Genomic DNA, 25,732 nt, shown 5'->3' with positions numbered 1-25,732 from the left:
TTCTTTATGCGAAGCTGCGTGACAAGGCTGATAGTTGATGGCCAGGTCACAGTCAAGTTGGTCAAGTCAAGCCAAGTACATACCTACAGATCGACGAATCGCCCCCTTGCGATACTCGTTATAAAGCTTGTGCTCTCGGGTCATGTGATTCTCTGGAGAAGGCGAACTGTGTACGACCGGTAGGTATTTGTTCGCATAGTTATTGGACTGTGTTTAAGATTTTTGAATGAATGAGTTCAGTTCAATTCGCGTAACATGGTGATGTGGGACTAATGTTCCAGAACACGCGTGTGAGAGCCTTGCTACAAAGTTTCTCGAGCTGCCTGACTTGAGTAGGGTTTGGGGTTGTCAGAGCTCTTGACGTTGCTGTATTTTTTGGTAGCTTCCTCTCTGTGTGGTTCACCGTTTACTCTGTATTTTTAGTCGTATGTGACTGCAGACTTAATGCATTATTTCCTACAACTACGTGTATTACCATCTCAACGGCCTCGCGCTCCGCCTCTTCTAGCCGATGTCTAAATTAATCAGTCAATACATGAAGAGAAAAAAAGGGGAACATTAATTTCGCATTCACTGTGTCAGGCGCCTTCGTTTTCCAATACACAACGTCTGCTGCTTTATTTTACAAGTCTCGTGATTATCGCACCCTCGGTCATGTGATGCACAACTGTGAGCTAATTTGTGCGCGTGTAGCATCGTTTCATTTCCGCGGGAATCGTAAATTAAATTTCGTTGATTCAGAACTGCACATTATACCCATAGTTACGTGAAACGAGCAAATTTTCTGTGTCGGCACTTTCCCCTCAAACATTTATTGCTCGCAACTTAGCTGTGCGGCTGCTTCATCACTTGCACAAATGCCTTCCCATAAAGCACATTTTCAGACGCCGTGTAGGTGGTGTAGGTTCTAAGAAATTCCCATTCGCATAGGCGGAGAATCTTCTCTGCTGGGAGTGGGGGGAGGGGGGCACAGGAAGGTGAGGGAAGGGAAGTGTTTCCCTTGTTTCATGCAAAGAAGCATCCTGGGTTCGACACTGTTTAATGTAGCAATGGCTGACCTAACATCGACAATTCCTAGAAAAGTTGCATTCTCTGTGCACGTGGCTGGTGTGCTTTGGACACGAGGAAAATCACAACCTGCCATTCAGTGCCGCTTGCAGCTGGCTTTAAATAACACCCACGAACACCTCACACAAGTAGAGGTAGACCTTCCTTGCGAAATTTTGAGCGCATGGGAAAACGCGAGCCCATCATGAAGATTTCTTTGTCAGTCGGTGCCAAGAAGATTGAGCCCGTTCGTTTCCATCAGTTCCTGGAATTGGTCACGGCCTAGGAAGATCTCTGATGGACTTCCCACTCCGTTCTTGCCGTTCACAACAACTCGGTGCGTGTGACGCTGCACCACAGCCTTGCTGTCCTCCACAGAACGTCCACATCCTCATTGAATGCCCTTCGGAGCGTGTTTGCTTGTAGCCTTCGTTGTTGTCTTGGGGGTTCTAAGAATGGCTGAGACACAGAAGGCTCTGGCGAAAGCTGGAGAACTCCCAATCGATCTTTTTACAAAAGCAAGCATCACCTGTGGCACGCAAGGGCACATGGCTCATTATGAGACAGCTAGGGGCGGGGATAGAAGAACAGTAACGTTCCCAGTGTGCGCAGCAGCAGTGCCATCTGGGGTAAACCATAACCGAAGCAGACGACGGAGCAGTGTCCCTCAAAGTTCCTGTGCTGCTTTGCGTTGCGAGCTTAGTGGCGCACCCGTCTTTGTAAGATTGTCTATTGAAGTATTATGTGAAAGAGAGGCACTTCCTCCGCTTGCGTGCACACAGTTGTCATCACCAGCTCCTCAGGAAAATTTGATACCACCCCTAAAGAGACTTTTATCCTGTGGCACAGATGACATGCCGGAGCCTCACTGGCTTCAGAGCTAAAGGCAAGATCCCATAACATGCGGTAAGCAACGCGCTACAGATTCTGTTGCCGTAGCCACGGTCACAGGTGCAGCTACCAGATCCATTCGTGAGGCAGGTAGTGGCAAAACTGTATTTGTGAAAGAAACATGCATACTTTCTAATTATGTGGTATACCAGTCTCAAATATAATAAAATTTCAATGCAACTGCCCCTGGGAAATAAACAGAAAAAGTTTACGGTACTGTAATTTTGATGTGTGTGTCTGTGGTGGTGCTGTAGCTCTATCTGTTAACACACAATGCGCACGGGATCTTGATCCCATGCAATAATAGATTCAAGCAGCTGCTTCCCACCTACAGGCTCGAAATTTCATTTTAATATCGTTGTCTTGCCACCCATGCTATGCTGTTGACCCCACACCTCACGTTGTTGACCTTCATCGTTCACTCCAGTCACATAACACCAAATCTAGCGGATTTTGGCAAGCGATGGGCAACGGTCCCTGCTGACAAGCGACAAATATCTACGGGAAGTAGACACACGATTTTCCAGAGATGGGCAGTAACAACTTTTTTGCAGTTTAACTACGACTACTAACTTCCGCTTGAAATTGTAGTTTCACTGCTAGTGTAACTACCAGCACCAATAATTAAAACTACTTTGTAACTACTGGGACGTAGTTTAACTGCACTTTTAACTACTTTGGCATTTTGTGTGCGGTGTCCAGCCTAAAGTACACAGACGGTTTAAACAGGACTGTTTCGTTAGCGAGCATCGTAGGAAAATACTTGTTGCCTGAGCACTATACCGGGCAATGAATTACATTTTTTAGCATTAGAGACTACGTAGGAGAAATGCAAGGTGTCCAGTGAGAGGTCATTTGGTTCCCAAAAATAGAGTATAGCACACAAAACTTTGAAGCCCTCACACTGCAATGGTAAAGCTTTCGCCGTTCATCATGCAAGTGTTTGTGTCAAGAATTAATTTAGGTAACTGACACCAAATGATGTCAAAGGAAAGGCAGGATATTTGTTGATTAATTTAACAGCCTTAGCAGTATCAGTAACACGCTTTTCCAGTCCAGAGATTAAATGAACTAAACTAAATAATGCACCCGCGCATTCTTCAGGCTAATTCTGTGTGGGGAGAAGAAAAATGAGGCCACGTGAAAGTATGCGTTGTGGAACTCACCTTGAGATGCTTGAGGAAGTTGCTAGAGTTCTTCACATTTCCTGATATTGCCTTATTTGGGCAAAATGCACAACATGCCACAAAGTTTTTTTCCATCAGGCTTTTACCAATGCATTTTTGTATCCAAACTTCACAACAAATGTCTCCATTCCACTACCGCTCCAACATCTCCTGCGTCAAACTTCCACCTGCACTGGCAGTTCTATCGCAAAGTGTTGGATCCTGACATCGGGCATATGAAACACCTCCCCACCCCATGCGCTTTGCGCGTGCGCCAGACAAAACATGGTACCCGCGTCTGGTGCATCTTCATTGAGCACTGCAGCACATTACACAATTCTCTTTGGCATTTCTTTGTTTTTTATTTCTTTCTCTCATTTTCATGCATCAAACAAGTTGAAAAAACTGAAGTTTGAGGCCCGCGGAAACCGAACTACTATGTAGTTAACTACAAAATATTTAGTTTTAGTAGTTGCAACTACCAGTTCAGGGAGTAGTTTCTAACTAGATTTTAACTACTGTGTAGTAGTTTAACTAGTAGTTAACTACTACCCAGTTTTGCGATTTTGCATCTGCGACAGAGCTTCCTTGTCGCTTGAGTGGAGTCACCGCCATCGAGTTTGTTGCGTGTTGCTCTCGCTTGTAGTGCGTTATGGGATCCGGTCTTAAGGGTGTAACGCCGCTGTGGGGTCCGTAGTCTCTACAGGCCCCGCTCCCATTTCAGTGATTTTCCCGGGTCTTCGAGAACAGAGAGACCAAATTCTCCCTGATACCCTTTGAGACAAAGACAAGGACTACAGAATGACATGGACAAATGCTTTGCGACCACTTTTATGGTCTGGTAGAAGAGAAATTCTCCACTTCTGCAGTCGTATACGAGGATAACACTTCCAGAAAGGGCAAGTCTGCACTGGCCTTTGGAAGGCATAGTGCACGGATGACCTTTGCCTTTCGCAGCAAACGCCATCAACAGCTGCAGAACTTCTCTATTCTCTTCTTTCTACAAGCCCTCAAGTGTGGTCACGGACTCTAAGTCAGCACTACGAGCCATTGAGAACACAAGCATATGAGGATCGTTCACCCCTGTAGTGACAGACATGTTAATGGCTTACTGGCAGGTGTACAAAGGCCACAGCAAGTTTTCCAGTGGGTTCTGGGTCATTGTGGGGAATGAGCCGGCTGACAGTGCTGCAGAAGCAGCTCTTTCTTCTAGCAGACTGACGAGTATTGCACTGCGGAGAAGTGACCTACGCTCCGTTCTTCGACGCTTCATGGTGTAGTAGCTGACAATGACATGCTCAGCACCTGCATCCTATACAGCACCTGGATGGTGTGGCACGGGCACAAACGAACATGTTGTCCGCCATTGTCGGATATTCATTACAACAGTTGTTCCCTAGCATTAGCATCCAGCCTGTGTGGTCCTGATGTCTACAACTGTTACAAATGGTGCTCCTGGCTTCCTGCCAGTGGGCAACTGACATTCCTTCCACGTCTATGCTTGCAAGCGTTAATCCGTTTGATTTCCAGATGCTGCGAGGTACCTCTCATCAGGATGCTGCATTAATTCATCTGATGTGACTCCCTGTCACTTTTACAGCTCTGTGGAGTTACCATTTGCGACAAGTTGACTCTCCAAGATGCAGTCACTGTGTTGACTTGGAAAATCTGGAACACTTCCCACACCCTTCATAGTCTATACTACGGGCCCTTTCAGGACCACACTTGGAGCCCCTAAGTCCACTAGGCTCTAACCCTCTCACTTTTGACAAAATTACTTCGTCTGTGGTCAGATCCTGCCCACCAACACTCTGACCTGAAAGCACTACCTACAGACCTGCAGAGATGGGGAAGTTACCCTCCAAAAGGAACTAGTTACGTTATTGAGCTAAATATGTGACTTCCAAGTTTCTTGCTACCATGCCATAATTAGGTCTTGATTTATGTATGCATAATCAGTTCAGACCTTGGTGTCATCACAGTTTGGAGGGAGCGGGGGAGAGCAACACGCTCTAATGCTTTTGGTATCGGGGACAATTCGAATGTTTCTTGTCCCTCAAGGGTGCACAAATGATTTGCACCAGAATGAGTTTTGTAGAGCACAGGGCAGGGATGACAACACGACGTATATTCACTGAGAGCAAGTGAAAGAAAGAACGAGCTATAGTCGCGCGGTAGCGACTGTCGGGTCGTCACAAGTAAAGGCACGGAGAACATGGAAGCAGTTGGGTGTGTTTAAAAGCAATCTATTTACTCCAAAGGTCGGAGGCCTACTGGCCTGTATTTACAGCTTTTCAGCCGCAGAGTGCGGCAAGGGAAAAAGGGAAGTGAAAGGAAGGAAAGAGAGAACGGGAGTGCAGTGTTTTCTGAGAAGGAGTAGGGAGAAAGTAAAGATAAACTTTCTACATCTGGCACTGCGCTTGGGGAGCCGCTACACGACCAAGAATGGTGACTCGAGCGATGACGTAATGAGCTGTCATCTTCTTTGGGGCATTCAACAGCTTGCCGCCCACGACGATGAGTCTGTTGTTGCGTAATTCGATGGTAGCAGTTTGTGGAAGACAGGGCAGCGATCAGGGATGATGACACAACATTTGTTCACCAAGAGCGGTAGCGACCAAGAATGGTGAAGCAAGCTATGACGTAATGAGCTGTCATCTTCTTTTGGACATTCAACAAGTCTCAGCGGCGAAGGTTCCCGAATGCTTTGCCTAGAGCACGTTAACACACGACATTATTGCTCTCACAATGACAATAAGCTTACAACAGAGAAGTAAAACACAAAAAAATCCAAGTTTGTACGAGGCAGCAAAGTATGATCAAAGTAGGCCAAAATTATGTCAATGGTCTGTATGATGGAAGAAGCCGAACCCATTTGGGCTTCTTAAGTTTGCGTTGGATGACCTCGAGGTCTGCATTTATGTACTTTGTCAATGGGGCACAATGCAATCATCGGAATGTCAAGTTCTGGACTATTCTCTAGAGAGCTGGCCTGAGAATTTCTCTCTCGCTCGCGAGCCCCGCCCACCTGGAGAAAGTTCTGTGAGTCCCCATCTTCAGCACACATTTCATAGAACCTTGCCAAGTGTGGTCCTATCCCTTTGCACAGAGCCCTCCTCCATTAAAATTGCACAGATCACTGCAAAAATGAACACTTTGCTGCCACCTGGCTCTGAAACACACATTGAAAACTTGGTAGCATTCGCCGTGCAGCAACAAGAAATATGCTACAAGAACTAGTGCAAAGAACACAGGGACCAGGAGAAAACACACACAGCACTGCTGGTCCCTTTGTTTTTTGCACTAGTTCTTGTTGCATCATGTACCAACTTGCCCAATCGTCCCTTCTGTTAAACAAGAAAGAGGAGCAGACAAGCAGGTGCTGCACACGTGCAAGCGGTGGGCTCACTGCCACAGCCTTTTTCAGCAGAAAAATAAACAGAAACAAGCCCGCATTCTTCGTGGACAAAAAGAGAAAAGGAAAGCAACTTGTAACTTTGCTCAAGGTTACTTTGGCAAAGTTACCTAAAAATTAGCTAGTTCTTCCAGAAGTTATTAGAACCAGAAAGTACAGAGTTTTGTTAAAAGTTGCCAAAAGTTTTCTTTTTTTTTTCTTTGCTCTCAAGGGTGCACAAATGTAGTTAAAAGTTACTTACTTATCCATGCGGTTACCATGCTTACAAGTTAAAAGTTACAAAAAAGTAATTGAACATTCTGGCATCCGAGGCTCATCCCACCGTTGGTGATGGATGTGTTGGTGATGGGGATGGCTTACAACCTTGTCTAGGAAGCAGGGCACAGGCTGGTTCTCCAGTGGGTACGTTCCAGCCTATTGCGGTGTCGAAGGGAATGAACAGGCCGACAGCACCGCAGATGCAGCTCTCTCATCTCTGAGACGGACGTGTATTGCGCTGCTGAGAGGAGATCGTCGTTCCGTACTTCGACGCCTCGAGACTCCCTTGGCTTCCCGCCAATGGACCGCTGACATTCTCCCCACAGCTATGCTGAGCAGAGTTGATCCAGTGCTCGCTTTCCGCATGCCTCGACATGCCTCTCATCAAGATGCCGCATTAGCCCATCGAATGCGCCTCGGTGTGGCTTTTACAGCGCAGAGGCGTTACCGCTTGAGACAAGTTGACTCTCCCCAATGCTGTCACTGCGGTGCAGTAGAAGATCTAGAGCACATTCTTCTTCATTGCCCACACTACCAACCTTCCTCTCTCACCCCCTCTCTCTCACAAAATTGATTTGTCCCTGGCCACATCCAGCCCACCAATGCTCTGCCCTCAAAGCTCTCTTGACCTTTCTGGATACCATAGGACTTCGATCCTTATTGTGAAGGGGCTCATTATTTCATTCCCCACATCACCACTAGAAATGGGGTAGAGTATCGCCCCTGGCGATGAAACTTTCCATTCAACATCTCACAATAAAGTTGTTGTTGCTGTTACCAAAAAAGTAGCTTAGATACAGTAACTAGTTACCCGGAACACTGCTAACCTGTCTGGACAATGTAGGGCTTCAGTCTTTATTGTGAGGCTCCTCATTTTTTTACAAATTACCAGATTACTGTGGGCAGTGGGGTAGAGGACACCCCAATCATTATCATCACTATAAAGTTGTTGTTTGTGTTAGAAATCAGATTAAGGGCTTTATATGTCCACTTGCTGGCTTCATAAACAGTATATAAGAAACATTTGCGTGGAGGTCAAGTATGACAATACGCCCCAGTAGCGGGTCAGGTTGTCACACAGGCTGGGGCAGGTTGTCTCAGCTTCATTTTCTCCTGATCTCTATTGTGGAGGTGTACTGAATGAAATACCGTTGGAAGTGCACATGGAAAACAAACTAAATGAGCAGAAAATAACCTATTACCTTAAGCCTTACATTTGCACAATGTACACGTCTGTCCTAGCTGTACAGGCACTAAATTATTACACAATCTCTAAGATGTACTAAAACTAAAAAAAACACTTTCTCGCTGATACAGTCTGCGCTGTCAGTCGCTCTAACAGTCAAAGCCCGTGACAGCTTACCCCACCAGATATGGGACAACTGACCTCTATGACACCCACAGTGACTTTACCTCAGCAGTGGACTTAACTGTGGAACGTATTCCGCTGAAAATCCGTGAAAAAATTTCCGAAAGCTGAACAAACATTACGAACACGTGCATTCTTTAGAGCTTTAGTGTGTGTCGTGCAAAATTTGAAAATTGCAAGAACGGGAAATTTTACTTACTCATCACTGAAACAAGTCTTGTGCTGCGTGCAGCTTGCCATACTATCCATAACAATGAAAGTTTCTTGAGTTAGTGGTTGCTCATGCCACTAACAAACAGCGGGAAAATGACTCAGCTGCTCTGCTTCGTTTTCTTTAAAGTAGCAAGTGTGACATCTGACCCGTGCGACAACTCTCCCCCGTCTCCCCTACGAACCGCATCACAAGCTGCGCTTGTGCGTTCCAAGTATGTGTGGTTTACGATGTTTGCTGTATACAGTGTTTGCCATATTGCAACTGTGAGCCGGTCCTCTGCCAGGCTTTTGGCAGCTGGGTTGGGCTCGGCTCGGCTCGGGTCAGCCTCTGTGGCTTTGGGTACGGTACGGTACGGGACAGGTCGTGCCGGTAAATTCAGGCCCGTGCAGTGCTCTAGTCCCCGTTCAGATGGCGCCTATGCCCATTCAGTTTGTCAGTTCTGAAATTAGTGTGTTCGAAAATTTCCCAACATTGCAGACTAAGTTGTGCTGTTATTTTGTGACAGACTTCATGGTTTTGACCTGCACATACTGAGCATTACGTTTGAGAAGGGACTTTAGAACCCATTTGAGCTTCAATCTTTACATTAATCCTTTGATCAAGAAAGTTTCAACAAAGGAAGTTTTCCTGTCATTTAGGATCCAAGATGGCACTGCCAACAATTAAAAATGTGGAGAAGGAGTCCGCCTTCGGATTTGTTTATGCAGTCTCTGGCCCAGGTAAGACATTGTTGCCATTGCTACATGCTCTTTCTTCATTTCTATCTCGTTACCTCCTTAGTCGTCACGGCTGAGAAAATGTGTGGGGCTGCCATGTATGAGTTGGTTCGTGTTGGCCACGAGGAACTGGTTGGTGAGATCATCAAGCTAGAAGGTGATATGGCTACGATCCAGGTCTATGAAGAAACTTGTATCCTTTTCATGTCATTAAGTGTCTTGCCATCTCATGTTCCGACATTCATTGTATCTGGATGCTAGCTGGTGTTTTGTCAGCATATTAGATACAGTGACTTAGATGGGCTATACATCGATTTTAGTGCGAGAGCAAGTGGGCGTACTAGGACTTGCTGTATGTTGAGCAGGACGCGTATCTTGCTTCTCGGATTTAAGACCTCACATGCTACCAGTTACCCTTGCCCTTGTTGTGAGCTGCAGTGCTTAAGAGGACACGCAGTGCAGAAATACAGTATTTACTCGCATATTGAACCCACCTCGAGCGCCGAAATGACATTACTTTTTTGTTTCCCGCACATTAAACGCACCCCGACTTCACAGCGCCAGCCAGCGTATCGCACAGTCAATGAGAAGGAGTGCCTGAGTGATGAAAAACGAATGCGATGGACATAGAGAAGTATTTTGTCCACGCTTGATGAGACTGAAGACTGTTTGGTCTGGGACAATCTCAACATTCGATTCCGGGGAGATCGTCGCGGATATCGTGGGAAGTGTACTTTAAAGGGGCACTAAAATGCAAAAACAACTTGATCTCAAATGAAAGTCCGTGTTTCAATGCGTACAATTCAAACAAAATTAATTCACACAACGCTACCGTTTAGGAGAAAAACGCAATGAAAACCGCCGTCTTTGGCGGCAACGAATGGGATCCCCAGGAGGCAAAGATTGGCGGCATCCAATGAGACAGCAGGAGAAGCGTGCACGTACCTATCGTGGGCATGTGGATTTGGAAACGGGTCCAATCGTAGTGTTCCGTATATGCGCACTGCTGCATTTTGCTGTGATAAGCTTCAATACCGATTCACTGAATTGTAGCCCACTACGGTTCTCGTGAATGTTCCACTGACAACGTTTATCTTCACGTCTTTCGAACAGCGACGCCAGTCCGCTTCGCAATGCACACTGTTTTTCACCGGGACCGCTCCATGACGTGGCACGCGCGTGCATGCACAGCGTGGACTAAAAACGCCGATGCACGAGCTGAAACGACGTTCGCTGCTTAGCGCCGAAGCAAGAAAGAGTCCGGTATAATTTTGATTGTAGCTTCGTAACGGAATCGAAGTTTTAAATTATGATAACAAGTACGAAATCAGCATAGCGTGTAACGTAATCTGAAGTAAACTTGTTTTTGCATTTTAGTGCCCCTTTAACTGTTGGGTTACAATTTTCCCCCACATATTGAATGTACCCTCTTGATGACGCGATGCTTTTTTGGTAAAAAATGTGCGTCTGTTACTGGAGTAAATACTGTAATTCCCTTGCAGTACAGACGTTTTTGCGCAACAACCGAATATTCGCCTTTTAAGATAAAAGTTCCGCATGTAACACTCACAGGCCCATCCAGTCTGCTTATGCTCAGAAAACAAAGGAGCATCATGTCCAGGCAAAATATTACATAATAATAATTTGTGATAATTCGTTGCTTTATACTGCAAGACAACTACAGTGCATACCCGTTAATTCGAACTTCCGGATAATTCGAACTTGCACTCAGGTCGTGGCAAAGCCATGTGTATTTGAATGGGGCAGAACAGCCAGTAATTCGAACATATGAATGTGCGCGACTATTTATTTGAACGAGATTGCCCGGCCGTGTCAGACTACGCATTGGCTCGGATGTGCCCGGCCGCATGTTACTTACTAATTCTTACTAATAACGTATATTATTATAACTTACTTATTACTAGGGCCCAGAAATACAGGCACTGAAAACGATGGAAATAGGCAGGCATTTAGGCCCTCAAAAACACCAAAATAGGCAATAAAATGCGAAAATAGGCACGTTGATCTGGTACGCTCTTTGGTTCGTCTGTTGGTGTCTGAGGATGCCCCATGCAGGAAAGCTTGCTCGTTTAAAGGCTATGGTACCGTACAAGCTTTGACTTCTGGTACAGGAATGCTGAGGCGGCGTAAAACCACGCTGTGTTGCATAATACCATTAGTTCTCCGCCCTCGAAGACCACGGCGAGTCAATCTGAGATCTTGAACCCCTTCTAGCAACACAAGGTACTGAAGGAAACCAAACACAAAAAAGGAACAAAAGGTGCAAACACTCAGAAAGTAAAAGTAAAATGCAGTACTCAGCATGAAGTCTGAGTCTGCACGAAGTCTGAGTCTGCACGAAGTCTGAGTCTGCACGAAGTCTGAGTCTGCACGAAGTCTGAGTCTGCACGAAGTCTGAGTCTGCACGAAGTCTGAGTCTGCACGAAGTCTGAGTCTGCACGAAGTCTGAGTCTGCACGAAGTCTGAGTCTGCACGAAGTCTGCACGAAGTCTGACTCTGCATGAGTCTGAAAGACACACTTGCACTTCTAAAAAAAAAAGCTCTCATGGCCCCTAAAAATGTTAAAGAAAGGCTACAACTCAATAGAGTCTATAAAAAAGCAAGCAACCCCAAAAATGTTGCATTTAAGCATTTATAGGCATTAATAGGCAAATGCCTAAAATTCCGGGCCCTAGTTATTATGAGTCCATTCCTCATATAAGCGATACTTGTGTCAGAGGGAAGAGGAGCAAGTAATAAGAGATAAACTGATGTTCTGAGGCTGGAACAACATAGAGGGGACAGATACAAACAAAGCCTCAAATTGAAGATGTGGGCTCGATCCCTACAGCTGGCTAACCTTTTCAGTGACTTTCATCTTTCATCGTTGAGCAAGTAATGGTGCGCGAAAAACATTACCGGCACGAAAAGATGCCACTTAATTGTCTTTGTCGGCAAAGCAAGCTTTCCTGTTGACTGCACAGCCAACAAAAAGGCAGCAATTTGATAGATATCTGCGTTCGTTGGGTTTGAAATTGGGTTGGGCTCAACATTGCAAACAAGGTTTACAGAGTTGCGGCCGAAGAAAGGAACACAAACACATGTCATAGATCATTTTCTGCCCTCAGATGTTTTGATGATTGCCTATAAATAAATATTCTGGGAAGAACGACCCTCAAACGTGCGGCAGAGCCTAGTGAGCCACGACACATCTCACAGACTCAGCTAGTATGCGCTGCCGATGCATCAAGCCCTTATTCAGAGCGGCTCCCTTTAGTTTGAACTCTGCTTTATTTGAACAAATGTTCAGTCCCCTTCGAGTTCGAATTAGCGAGTTTGCGCTGTATGACGATGAGCAACACTAAAGTTTATCGTACGCCAAAGTCTCGGCACACCCGTATTTAACGTCCGTTGTGGAAGACAGCGTGTCTAAGCAGCTTGTACTCTGCCACCAGGTTGCCATCGTCCTCGTCTGTGTTCGAACCTGCAAACTATGAATCAAAACTTGCTGCCACGACAGAAAATGCCACATGTAATGTGCACCACTGAAAAGCATGCAAGAGGGGCCCGTAGACCAAATTCTGCCGATAACATACACATTATGTGCCAGAAATTAAAGTGCCCAAATTAAATTGATTAGGGCTTGCTGTATTGTAGGATTGGTTGCAAGGTGTTTAGGACATGGTGGCATTCTATACACAAGCCCAAGGAATAGATGGCTTCATGGTTGATGATGTCAAAGACTTTGAGATGTGTGTGGACTGAACTTAGTATTCACTGGTCTAGCTGTTTACCTTCAGCCTCAGTTTAGTACTGTAGGTTATTGATGTTGCATGTTGGTGAGCCTCTGCAGTACTTGTATCTCCTGCATTTCTGAGAATTTCAGGATTTGTTTTGTTTCATCTGTCCCTCCGTGTTCCATGCTTTTTGATTTCCTCTAGTTTGTATCTGTACACCTGCTTCTCCTTAATTGGGTGTACAGCTGGTGTAACGGTTGGCGACCCTGTGCTCCGCACGGGCAAGCCTTTGTCCGTAGAGCTGGGTCCTGGGATTATGGACAATATCTTTGATGGTATTCAACGTCCATTGAGAGAAATCAATCAGCTGACACAGAGTATTTACATTCCGAAGGGAGTGACTACACCTGCCTTGAGGAGGGACATCAAATGGGAGTTCAAACCAATAAATTTCAAGGTGCCCACAACCTTCCTCTTGCAGTGTTTGGAGCATGGTATGCTGAAGAATTTTTATTATTTCTTAACAGGTCGGAAGTCACGTAACGGGAGGTGACATATACGGAGTAGTTCATGAAAACTCCCTGATGAAGCACAAGGTTATGCTGCCTCCCAAAGCAAAGGGTACCATTACGTTCATTGCAGAACCTGGCAACTATTCTGTTGAGGTGTGCATTTTTAGCATTTGTTCACTGTGAGGCCTATGGTGCCAGACAGCTCACCAGAGATTGATGTTTGCAGTCAAGTTTCAGTCACCAGTTTCCCTTGCATGTCTTGAATGTGTATTCGACATTGATCAGAATTGCATGGGTTATGGGAAATGAGGCATAGGAAAAAGGTTCCACATAATTTGACATTGTTATGTGAACACATCTGCCAAAGTGTAGTGCAGGAATATGCAAGTTGGTGCAGCTTGCATTGAAAATTAAAAATAGATCAAAAGAACATACGGTGGAGTACAAGTTTCGCTGAAACCTTAGGTATGTCAAATAATTTCATCATGTCGCGTGAATATGCTTAGAAAATGAGTGTATGCCAGAACTCTCTTGGGCCTGTTGCCTTTTAGCACAGACACAGTTGCTTTTTTAGACGAATGTACAGCTTGAGTTTGGCCTTTGCTTCAGCTGTGATATGCCACATAGGTCATTTACACATTAGACTACTGCTTGTTCTTTGGCCTAGTATTAATCTGGACAGCGATGTCCAGCAAACGAGAAATTCTCAAGAGTATTATACATACGAACATTTCACTCTACAGTGTCTGATAGCATTTTAATGAAGTTAGAGGTTTGTGCATACGTTCCAGTGTTGTCTTTAACACTTTAATTACGTGTCTTTGGAGACTCGCTGCTGTTGCAAAAACTTGCATTTGTTTTACTTCCAGGACTGTGTCTTGGAAACAGAATTTGATGGTGAAAAAAGCCAGTTCACAATGCTGCAGGTGTGGCCTGTCCGTACACTGCGACCTGTCACCGAAAAGCTTGCAGCAAATAACCCCCTGCTAACTGGGCAGAGAGTCCTGGATTCACTCTTTCCGTATGTTTCACCTGCAAATCTTTCAAAGGGAATGTTATCCTGTGTACCGTCAGCAAGAGCCCATTGTCAATCAATGGCTTTTGCATAGTTTTAAGTATCTTGCTGATTTGTGCCACGCAAAAGTGTGCACGCTTTGTTTTCAGGCACGTTGCGTGAAAATCCTTTCTTTTAAAGATACCCAACTTGTTGCTTTTTTCAGCAGACATCTGCACAGGGTACACACACTAGGGATGTACCAAATGAAAGAGCATTAAAATCTGAGGAAACTCATTCCAGGCATATAAGATGAGCTTCTAAATACAGCGCAATCCCGTTAATTCGAACTCTAACGAGACAGAAGATTTGTTCGAATAAAGTGGAGTTCGAACTAAAGGGAGCCTCTCCAAATGAGGGCTTGATGCATTGGTAGTACATGCTATCTACGTCAGAGAGATGTCATGACCGCCAGGCCTTGCTGCAAGTTTGCAGTCATGCGATGGCGAAAACATGAGGCTATTTCTTTCCAGAATATTTATTTACTGACAATCATCAAAACAGCTCAGCATAGAAAATAATCTGATATGCGCTTGCGTTCGTTTATTCAGCCGCATCTCTAAAGTGTGTGTTTTTTTTTTAGCCTTTACGGAATTTTTGTATAAAAAAAGCTATGAGAGCAGTATAGATGACGTTTTTGCAGTTGAGTTCCACGGCCAGGTGGACATCCTCTCGTATAAAGTATACAACTACAAGATGAGTAATTACCTCGATTTAATTAACTCTAATTAGGGAATATCTGGCAAAAGCAAGATAGCAGAACAGGAGGCAATCCTCGTTGGAATCAATTCTATCTTTTAAAAATCAAGAAAAGAGTGTGTGCCGTGAACTATCCATCGCTGAATTTCGGTATGCAAATGAGCCGCAACAGAAAAAGCGCACCCCAGGAGTGCATCACCCTCGCCAACGGAGGCTTATCTGGGCTGGAGAGCGGTTTATCTGGCCGCTGAGCGGCACGTACTATCTCCATAGCTCCAAATCATGTGGTTCTCTGACGTGACACGAGCACTGTACTCCCTGCATTCCCGGTCGGGGATGGATATTTTAACACACGTGTGTGTTTCAGGATTTCTATATGTTTAATGTTTATATGTTGAATGACGAGGATAGTCTCAATCTGCTATCTCGCTTTTGCCCAAAATTCCCTAATTAAAGAGTTAATTCATGAATTTTAGGTAATTAGTGATCTTGTAGTTCCATACTTTCTTCGAGAGGATGTCCACCTGGGCATGGAACTCAACCGCAAAAACGACATCTATGCTGCTCTCCTAGCTTTTTATAAAAATTCTGTAAAGGCTACAAAAAGACACCCCGCGTAAACGTCGTTTGCAATGTTAAGCCCAACCCAATTGCGAACCCCATGAACAAGAGTATTGCCAACCGAATTCGAGAAAAAAATGCCGCCTTTTTCTTGGCTATGTAGTCGACAGGAGGTCTTGACGCCCGTAAAACAGCGAGACTCCCTTGCTTTGCTGACTACGAGTAAGCGGCATCGTTCAGCGCACACAGTTACAGTGATTTGTTCCTTTCCTCTTGCAGAAGTATCGCTTTTATGAGAACTGGACTTATAATAAGTAAACCTAGCATTTAATAAGTAAAGGCATCTCTGACACGCCAGCAGCGTGCCCACCCACCGGTGTGAGGCCAGCGCTTAGCCGGAGACGATGCGTAGTCTGGACTCAGGTGCAGCTCTGCGAATTGTTAGGATAACTTATTGGGTTGGTACATAGTCTTGTAGGAACGATACACAAACTAACAAATACAACACAAGGACAACCAGTTCAAGTTGACAAGGACAACCATAACCAGTTGTGGTTGTCCTTGTGTTCATCTTTGTTAGTTTGTCTACCACTCCTATGAGACTATGTACCGACCTGCCCAAATGTTGATGTGACGTGAAGTCGGCCAGTACTATACATAGTATTACGTTTTACCGATGCAGGGCGCATATTTTGACCCACCTCATTTACCAACAATGTTCCTTGGCGGGACCACCAAAAGGCCATTCCGCTTTCTGACGTGCGTTGTATAACCTGTGGTGTGTTACTGTGGTGTTGCCTGCTGTTTGATCTTATGGGTTGCAATAGTATGCATGAAACAGTTGGTGCACAGGTTTTGTGTTTGGCAACTTAGCAGCTTCAAGCCTTTCCACCACTTTATATTAGCGAAGGAAATTGGAGGATATCGTAATATCAAATCTTGATGGTTTTTGTGTGCTTTATGTCACATCTTGGGGGGTAACAGAAGGTGTTGTTCAAGTAGCGCTTGTAATGTCAATCGTACGTCGAACCAAAGAGTATGCCGATGCCCTCTTGTGAGCAGAAGTAATAATGTAACCTTTGTAAGCTATTTTAAGTAATGTAATCTTGTTCTTTTGGAAGTCTACATCGGAATTTGTTGGAATAACTTAAAGTTTGGAGCTCTGTTCACGGGACCATAAGAGTACTGTAAAAGTGGTTAATTTCGAGGTCTAAATAGGTAATTCCCGATTTCTTGTGGAAGCAGAAATCGCGGGGATCAGGGAGGTCGGGGTTTCATGACACTGCTGGCAGTGTCGTGAAGCCTCTACATGCCGATGGGCTTATAGAGACCTTATAGAGACTTACCGTGAACTTCAATCCCGTGACAATGACGTGCGTGCTGGTTTTGTGGAAGCAGGTACCTGCAATGCGAAGTGATACAGTATGCGAGTAAACTACTGATGTTGAAGTGGCGTTTCAATGATAGAAATGTTTGACAAGAACAAATTTGTGAGAATAAGGTCATCAAGTAAGTCAATTTGTCTTTGTGGAGCTCATATCGCCGCGGGTTCCAGTGTCCATACTTGTTCATCCCCGCTATCTATATTTCGCGAAAATTAGGCCCTCGCGAAAATTCCTACTTTTACAGTACACTAGCTAGGGGTGTGGCAATGCGATGGCAGCGCAATACTATTGAAGATGTGAGAAGGTACATATTATTATGAAAGACATAGACTCTAGGCAAGATCGATCTGAGAACGACACAAACACAAACCAGGAAGCTCTAGGTTGTAGCTTCAGAATTTTTGCCGGATCACTGGAGGATAATGTAGGGAATGCTTAGGGCTGATATTTATAGTAACTTGCACAGATCAAGGTTCAAGCATCAGAGATATTAGCCGATAGGTCATCAGCTGATGCCAGCAGCTGACTAATTTTGGCCTGTGATATACGGTGACAGCCTGCCGCCCCAAACTGTCAAAAAGACTATCTCCGAAACAGGACATGTAAATTGCCTGCGCAAAGCAACCCCACTGGAAGACCTAGGTCAGTACAACCAGAAAGATGTCCACAAAACAGATGCACAGATCGAAATTTTCTGAAACAAAACTGCTTCTCGTTTGTGCTGCTTCTGGGACGTCCCTCTATAAGCTATCCCAGATAAAAGTAATGTAGCGCGCTGGTGGTCAATAACCGCATCAACCCAATCCTCGCAAGCCCTTCGAAGTCTGTTTATTTTGCAAAGACAGTGGCAGCAATCGTACAAGCACAGTGTATTGCTTTGGCCCATCCTCTACTGTGGTATTCATTGTTAACCATGTTCAAATGAATGTTCAATACACATCATTGTTCAATGAAGTAATAATGCCACTGTTTTATATTACTGATTTTACCTGGATTTAGGGACGCCTGTCCCTATGGTTCAACTGAATGATTTGTTATGTGAAAGGCCCACGTGTATTGCAGGTCTGATTCTGTCAGTGGCACTCATTGGCTTTTTTGTGAGTTACTGGTATATGTTTATCAAATAACATAGTATGCACATATTGCCTGCAAGAAAGAAAGTAGTTTTGATTTTGTGACTGAAATTAAAAATTACTTATACGTTTTGCCAGATAGTTTACACCAGTTGATGTGTTAAATGCCCTCTTAACTTCACAGGCGTGCCCCTCCGTGTACTTGAACACATGTACATTTATTCACATAAGTGCAGCAGTCACATCTGTAATGTACTTGTTGCAAATGTATGATGCAGAAATGCATACTGTTACATTTTTTAACCGTGTTCATGTAACCATGTGAGTTTTGTTACTTTCATATGTGCTTATGGTGATAAAATAGGACACTGGGCTTGCGTATCAGTATATGGTGCCATGGCTGATGCAATGTTGCCATCTGCACAGTTTGCCATTGAAGGGAAGCACCTTTGATTTGAATTATTTGCGTGCTTTCTTTCTCAGCTTTTATTCTTTCCTCTCTCTTATAAGGTTTCTGCACTTTTTACACCAAGGTGCTGCATCCATTTTTAAGTGATACAGACACACGTCCCCCTTTTTTTTTTTATCACATCACCATCAATACAGAAAGGCCATCTCCTTACAGGGATCTGTTCCAACTGGTGTTGGCTAAAAACTCAAGGGCTAACTCCTATTTAGGGATATTTAACATTAAGTCATACGCTAGCCCTGCTGGTGAAAACTGACTTGATATGTAACATAAAATTCTGTGGTTGAACATAGATGACTGTTGTAACAAATGTTGCCATCTTGTTAATTGTGCTGAACAATGTCTAAATAGGTGTGTGCAAGGTGGTACCACTGCCATTCCCGGGGCCTTTGGCTGTGGCAAGACTGTGATTTCACAGTCACTTTCCAAATACTCCAACAGCGATACTATCATCTATGTTGGGTGTGGAGAACGTGGAAACGAGATGTCTGAAGTATTGAGGGATTTCCCTGAGGTATGTGTGCATTGACGTGGCTTGAACTGAGGTGCATTGGAAGCGTTCATGACATGTCAGAGATAAAGAAAGGCAATATAGTTATTGCCTTTCCCTGTGAATGATGACAAGAAATACTGTCATGAACATGCTCAATGGCATGCATAGTGGTGCTTCTAAACATGCTGGACATGCTTCCTAGCAGGCCTGCTTCAAAAGAGATGTCCATTACCTATTTCACGCTTAAAAATTAAATAGTGGATTCAAAAACTGAGACTGCTCAATAGTTTACTGTATGACATCTTTATAATTTGCAGCTGAAAACTGAGGTCGATGGGAAAAGCGTTTCTATTATGGATCGCACTGCACTAGTCGCAAACACATCTAACATGCCTGTAGCTGCTCGTGAGGCTTCTATCTACACTGGTTCGTGTCTATTCCTCAAAACTTGTTTCGGAGACTTACTTTTGTGCAGTACTGTCTCACAATACAAACTTTCTATCTAGGCATTACACTTTCTGAGTATTTCCGTGATATGGGATATCACGTTGCCATGATGGCCGACTCTACTTCCCGATGGGCAGAGGCCCTGAGAGAGATTTCTGGACGTCTGGCAGAAATGCCTGCTGGTGAGACTGCTTTGTTTTTTCTGTGTGTCATGAGCTATCGTCTTGGTAGGCGTAATTTTGTAACTGTACCTGTGTGTTACATTCCTCTAAGTGTTGTAAATGTCACTCAGATTCCGGCTACCCTGCTTACCTGGCTGCCCGTCTTGCCTCCTTCTATGAGCGTGCAGGGCGAGTAAAATGCCTTGGAAATCCAGAAAGGGAAGGAAGTGTCACAATTGTAGGCGCGTAAGTACTGTTGCATGATTAACATGTTTCCCATAACATATTACGATATTTTACCTAGTAGTGAATGCTTTGTTTTTATACTTGTAATAATCCCTTAATTGGTACTGTTTGGGGGGAAAACCTTCCATGAAAGTCCTAATCTTGGGTATGTTGTAGGGGTGTGCGAATCGAATCAAATGGGGGGGGGGGGGGGGAAATGCCAAATACCGAATGCCAAATGCACATTTTTACAATAAGTGCCTTTTGCACTAAAAGTTTGCAATTTGTAGCCGGTGGTTTTAGTGTAATTGTGCTGCCATTAACTGTCACAAGCGAGACATCTAAATCTTCTGCGGGAAGCCCGTACTCTTTAATTTGTACATGATAGTGTTTCTGGCTTTTCAGCTGAGTCTACACTTATGGGGGCAGTTATCTTGATTTCAAAATTTCATGCCATATGCAGTGTCATGTTCTACGGAATAGGCTGTAATAGTTCCTGAACATCCACAGAGCCACCCTGACGAACAAATTGGTGTCCTGCCTCAGCTTTGCCATGAACATCCAGTAGCTTCCTTGCTTTAGAGTGTGTGTCTCGCATCGGGATGTTTGATTGCTGAAATTTGGAACGTAACAGATGTCCAAATTCCCTGCCGGCACCACTAAAGCGCACGTGGGGGGGCCGCCCCTTCCTCAGGCAAAGTATACACAATTAACTTGAGTTTATGTTCTCACGCTAAACAGCAACGGTCCGCCTGTGTTGTGTTGGTCCTGCAGCACTGAGGTTTTGTAAAGGAGGCATCACCTCATGCAGGGAAGCATTAGGTGAAGCCCACTTTTGGGGTGGTGTCGTTCATATTCGTGGAATAGTCGAATGTTAGATATTCGATTGGAATTCGAGAATTCAAATATTTGCGCAGCCCTAGTATGTTGTTAACTTCCTGCTGCAAAGCTAAAGGTATGCAGCCTAATTGCTTCCCAAGAACACCTGCTTACCTGCTGGTTGGGCTTACCTGCAGCTGTATGCCTGAAGCTCTATGAAAAGTTGAAAATGTTCACACATTAGTCTGTACACCAAGGAATTTGCTTAGAAAGACAAGGCTGCTAGTATGCTGTAGTTTATATTGCCTGGCTCTCATCCCATTTGCTTAAACATCCAGAGTCCTAGTGAGTGAGGCTGTTGACTGTACTTGTGTTGCTCTAATCAGTGGTTGGGCAAATAGTGTCGCGGCATATCTCTGCAAGATTTACAGTGGCAACACAAATTTGGCCATGCATGACTGGCATTCTCAATCAACCAAGAGGATTTATTTTTTTGCTGATCCAGAGTATCTCCACCTGGTGGTGACTTCTCAGATCCTGTGACATCTGCAACACTTGGCATAGTTCAAGTCTTCTGGGGCTTGGATAAGAAGCTTGCACAGCGCAAACACTTCCCCTCTGTCAATTGGTTGATCTCATACAGCAAGTACACACGTGCCCTTGATGACTACTATGAGAAGAACTTCCCAGAGTTTGTTCAGCTCAGAACAAAGGTGTGTTATGAGAAATGATAGAAAAAGTTGAATACTCATTACCAGAACATGTAATCTGGACATATTGAAAATGGACAATGCAAAGGAAATGATTTTTTTAGAAGGCAGTCCTGCCCAATGCATGCCTTAATCATGTGCGTTTTACAATGACTACATTCAGTTCACATACTGGGATGAAGTTCATACTTGCACATGTCCAAGAGGTTAGGCGCTTCTGTCTTGTTCAGATGTGTAATTTCTGCCTTGTCTTTCCTGTAGTGTTGTCCCTACCATTACATTATTGCTTTGTCTCACTCATACCTGATTAGCAGTTTGTGTAACTTGCACCTGCAGAAGGGATAACTGCTTTCAAGAATGGTTAAACAATCAAAGGCATTCAATATGTTTCAGGGACAGTAATAAGCTCTAATGACTTCAGTATAGCACAGCAATAACTTCGACACACAAATCTTTCAAGAACCGTTGCAGTAAGTATTCATGTTGTGAGTAACAAAATTTTTCTCTCTGCTAGTGTCAACAAATTCTTCAAGAAGAGGAAGATCTGTCTGAAATTGTACAGCTTGTTGGCAAGGTTTGTAATTTTTATATTGTGTGTGTCTGAATCGATTAACATCAGTATACATCTCATTGCAGGCTTCATTGGCTGAGACAGACAAGATCACCTTAGAAGTAGCCAAGCTGATAAAGGATGACTTCCTTCAGCAGAACGGCTACACACCCTATGACCGTTTTTGTCCTTTCTACAAATCTGTTGGCATGTTGCGAAACATGATTGGCTTCTATGACATGGCAAGGACTGCAGTTGAGTCAACTGCTCAAAATGAAAACAGAGTAACGTGGGCTCTTATTCGAGAGGCCATGGGGGACCTGCTCTACCAGTTATCCAGCATGAAATTCAAGGTATGAGAACTCTTTAGAAACTAAAAATAGCTAATTTCACTAAAATCTCTCGTTTATTGGCTACATAAGAAACGTGAATACATTTTATTACAGTGCAATCCTGTTAATTCGAACTCAAAGGGAACCGAAGATATTCAAATAAAGCGGAGTTCAAACTAAAGGAAGCAGCTCTGAATGAGGGCTTGGGGCATTGGCAGCCCTTGTGAGGCTCTGCCGCATGTTTGCGCTCGCGCAATGGTGTAATTATAAAAGGGCTTATTCTTTCCAAATATTTGATTACAGACAAGCATCAAAAGAGCTCAGGGCATGAAACAATCTTACACGTGCTCATGTTCGTTTCTTGAGCCACAACTCTCTAAACGCATTTGCGATGTTAAGCCCAACCCAATCACGAACGTGAATATCAAACGAACATGTTAACATGTTCGAATTACCAGGAGATTCACCCAGTTCGAATTAATGGGATTGGACTGTATGTACTTGCATAATGAACACATTTGTGTAATTAATGCATCCTCAAGTTAGGCACCTAGAGGCTGCTACTTTTTTCCCTGCATATTCTACGTAGTGTGACGTGACCAGAGATCACGATTTAGGCGGGACAGCTCCCGATTTTTAAGCTGCTCTCCCACTGATGCACCAGCCTGCCTGTGGGACCACGTATTGTCCTGTTTCAAATAATGAACTCTGCATGGTGGAACGATTTGGCTAAACATCAAAAGCGCTCTCGGCTTCCACCCACTACCAATGACCCACTCTCTGCTCGCATCTTCTCTCTCTATCCATCGGAGCTGCTTAATGTGTGGACAACTAGCCATTCCAATAGTTTAAAACTTTTTCTAAATTAAAGCTCACTTGGGCACGCTTTGATAAACAAGTTGCATCGGGGGGATTTTGGACTAATGATCAATCATTGCGGTGCCGATGTCAGTGAAGAGTTTGGGGCAACGGCTTTTCTGCAGTGTGAAGACACATAAGAAAAAAAATACATTCTTGCTCTCCATTGCCTGTCTTGGCACTTTTGCATGTTTGGGGATTTTCAGGTTTTAACTCGTGTAAGTGAGGATGATGCAAATCGAGGGTAGAAACAGGTTTATTTAACTCTAAAAACTCAAGGCCCTATACATAACTCATTTCAGGATCCAGTAAAGGATGGTCAGAAGAAGATCAAGCAGGACTTCGAAGACCTCTATGAAAGCATTCAGCAAGCATTCCGTAACCTAGAGGACTAGAACTCTGTTGCTGGATAGCAAAGACTGCCAGACTGCATAGAGCTAGTGTTATGATCACTTGATCATTTTATTACTGTGATGTCTAATCTCATTCCAGTGGGATTGCTGCAGCATGTCTTTCTTTTTTTTGCTGTAGATTATGATGAAAAGCAATATCTGCTACCAACAAAAGGTGGCATGTCGTGCATGTGCTATAGCGTTGTTCTGAAACTCTGGTCAACTGGTTCTATGTACATAAAGAAACCTCATGTTCCATTGTGGTTTGGTTGAAGAATTCCTGTTTATATTTTGATGACTTCTATTTGTATGTATGTGGTAACCAAGGTAACTTTATTGTTGCTTTCATTGAACATCCGTTTTCAGGCTGATTGGTAATGTAATTCACGTGAATGGCTGTGTGTATGGTGTTATGTGATTGCTCTGCAGTTAGAGTAGGAAATAAATATATGGATAGAACTGTGAACTTTTTAACTGTTAATTCTGTTGCTGGGGTGTCGAGGCGTAGCGCACTTATGTGGGGGTTCAGGGTGTTGAGGACACCAGTCTGCAGTGCAGAGTCAGTTTATACATTGGATTACCTCTTTCCACTCCCCAAAAACTTGCTTCGACAAAGGGACTCTCCCCCCAAAGTGAAGTTCTGGATCTTCCCCTGGTCTGTGGTACAGCTGTTTGAAATGAAAAATATATGGATGATCAGGTGCCTTTTTGATTGTATAGTAGTGGAGAGTAAATGGTGATGTAGAAAGAGGTAACATATCCTTGGGTTTGAGGAATACACAAGACTAAGGGGACGATTGTTTTTGAATTACTTTCAATTAACTTGCTGAACAATAATGTGAGAGGATAGTGCAGATGTAACCTTTTCTGCCTTGATTTGTCTTCATGCAACATTCTTCAATGTACTCTACATCAGTGTCGTCACTGTACATCGGACCGCCGGAAGCGATGAGAACAAATTCACCGAACCCCCCCCCCCCCCCCCCCCCCACACACACACACACCGTCACAGCCAGTGCATAACCGGCAACCTCGTCAGCTGCTGCGTGCTTTCGATACAGCTTCAGAAACGATTCCGCACTGGATTCTTCTTGTTTGTATGTGTATGACGTGGACAAACGTGCATTGCAGGACTTTTCTATCAGGAAATTAGAAGCTAGCCGTTGAAGCATGCTTGTAGCAATTTTGGAAGTTCTGGGTGCTTGGAAATCGGGCAGCATGTACGAGCGCGTGTTTGTGGGGAAGAAAATCCTCACTGAAATGTGAGAGACGGTCGCGGACCCCCAGGGCTCAGCGGACCACACTTTGGGCGTTTATGTTTATTCGCTCAGAGCAGAGCCCGAGCTGAGCGGAAGTGCGTCACCGAACCGGAAATCGATCGGTCGGGTGTAAAGCGAGGAGAAAATTAAAGGAGTACAGAGGGCCATCCAAAAAAATTTCAGATTAAGACATCTGATGAAAGTGTGTGTGTCATTATACCGAATAGCGCGAAAGGTTTTGATGTGTGCAATTTGTTTCCCAGAAAAAAACTCACATAAACATAGCTCCGCGCCTTCACCCTTAACTCGCCACTCCAGCTATAACGAGGATGAGGAGGTATGATGGCACGTCACCGATGACGGCATAAGGAGACTCGTTCTGGTTTGCCGATCAGTGGGGGTCAGCGCATTGTTCCTTTGCCAGTAAACCTGTTTTGCCAGTTTTCCCGGAGAATTGGGGATACAAGGAGCGCCCGAAGCATTACCGAGCAAGGAGAAAGGCTTTATCAGAACCCCGAACAGCCGAGTAGCAGACGACAGCGGAGTAGCAGACAACATTTTTCTAGGCCAATCAGCGAGCGTTCTCCTTATAGCGTCAGCGCGAGGTTCCAGGCAGATCACAGGCTGGTACTGCTCTTCACCACCGTTGCGCACGGTCGCTTTTTGCGGCATATTTTAAATTCAGTTTCTGCGATAATTATGACTCTGTGGTGTAAATTACTTCGCATGGTGCATCTTACTGGCAAACTTAGCAGTTTTATAAGAAGAAAACTGGGTGTTAAAAATGACTTCTGTGCTACTTTAAATTCCATACGCGACCGAGCGACAACGGCTTTGCGCTTGCGCAGTATCTCTATTGCTGTGTCGTCTGCTTCCGTTGGTGTTCGTCGTAGGGCACCGTTTATGCCTTCGTGGCTTGA

At 44.3% G+C, this 25,732-nt stretch overlaps 1 protein-coding gene across 1 annotated transcript; it reads left to right on the top strand.

The window, feature by feature from the left end:
• The first annotated feature begins 51 nt into the window (after positions 1-51).
• Positions 52-24,019, top strand: LOC135385938 (V-type proton ATPase catalytic subunit A-like). Its single transcript, XM_064615572.1, has 14 exons — positions 52-179; positions 8,999-9,079; positions 9,141-9,269; positions 13,059-13,270; positions 13,341-13,478; positions 14,195-14,346; positions 18,918-19,080; positions 19,377-19,485; positions 19,566-19,688; positions 19,799-19,913; positions 21,217-21,424; positions 21,936-21,995; positions 22,058-22,324; positions 23,464-24,019. Exons 2-14 carry the CDS (start codon positions 9,007-9,009, stop codon positions 23,554-23,556), a joined length of 1,842 nt encoding a protein of 613 aa, XP_064471642.1. The 5' UTR covers positions 52-179; positions 8,999-9,006; the 3' UTR covers positions 23,557-24,019.
• The last annotated feature ends 1,713 nt before the right edge of the window (positions 24,020-25,732 follow it).

Source organism: Ornithodoros turicata, chromosome 2 (assembly GCF_037126465.1).
Source record: "Ornithodoros turicata isolate Travis chromosome 2, ASM3712646v1, whole genome shotgun sequence".
In the NCBI taxonomy this organism is placed as follows: domain Eukaryota; kingdom Metazoa; phylum Arthropoda; class Arachnida; order Ixodida; family Argasidae; genus Ornithodoros; species Ornithodoros turicata.
Note: the sequence above shows the minus strand (reverse complement) of the source record. Positions and strands in the feature narration are given on the sequence as shown.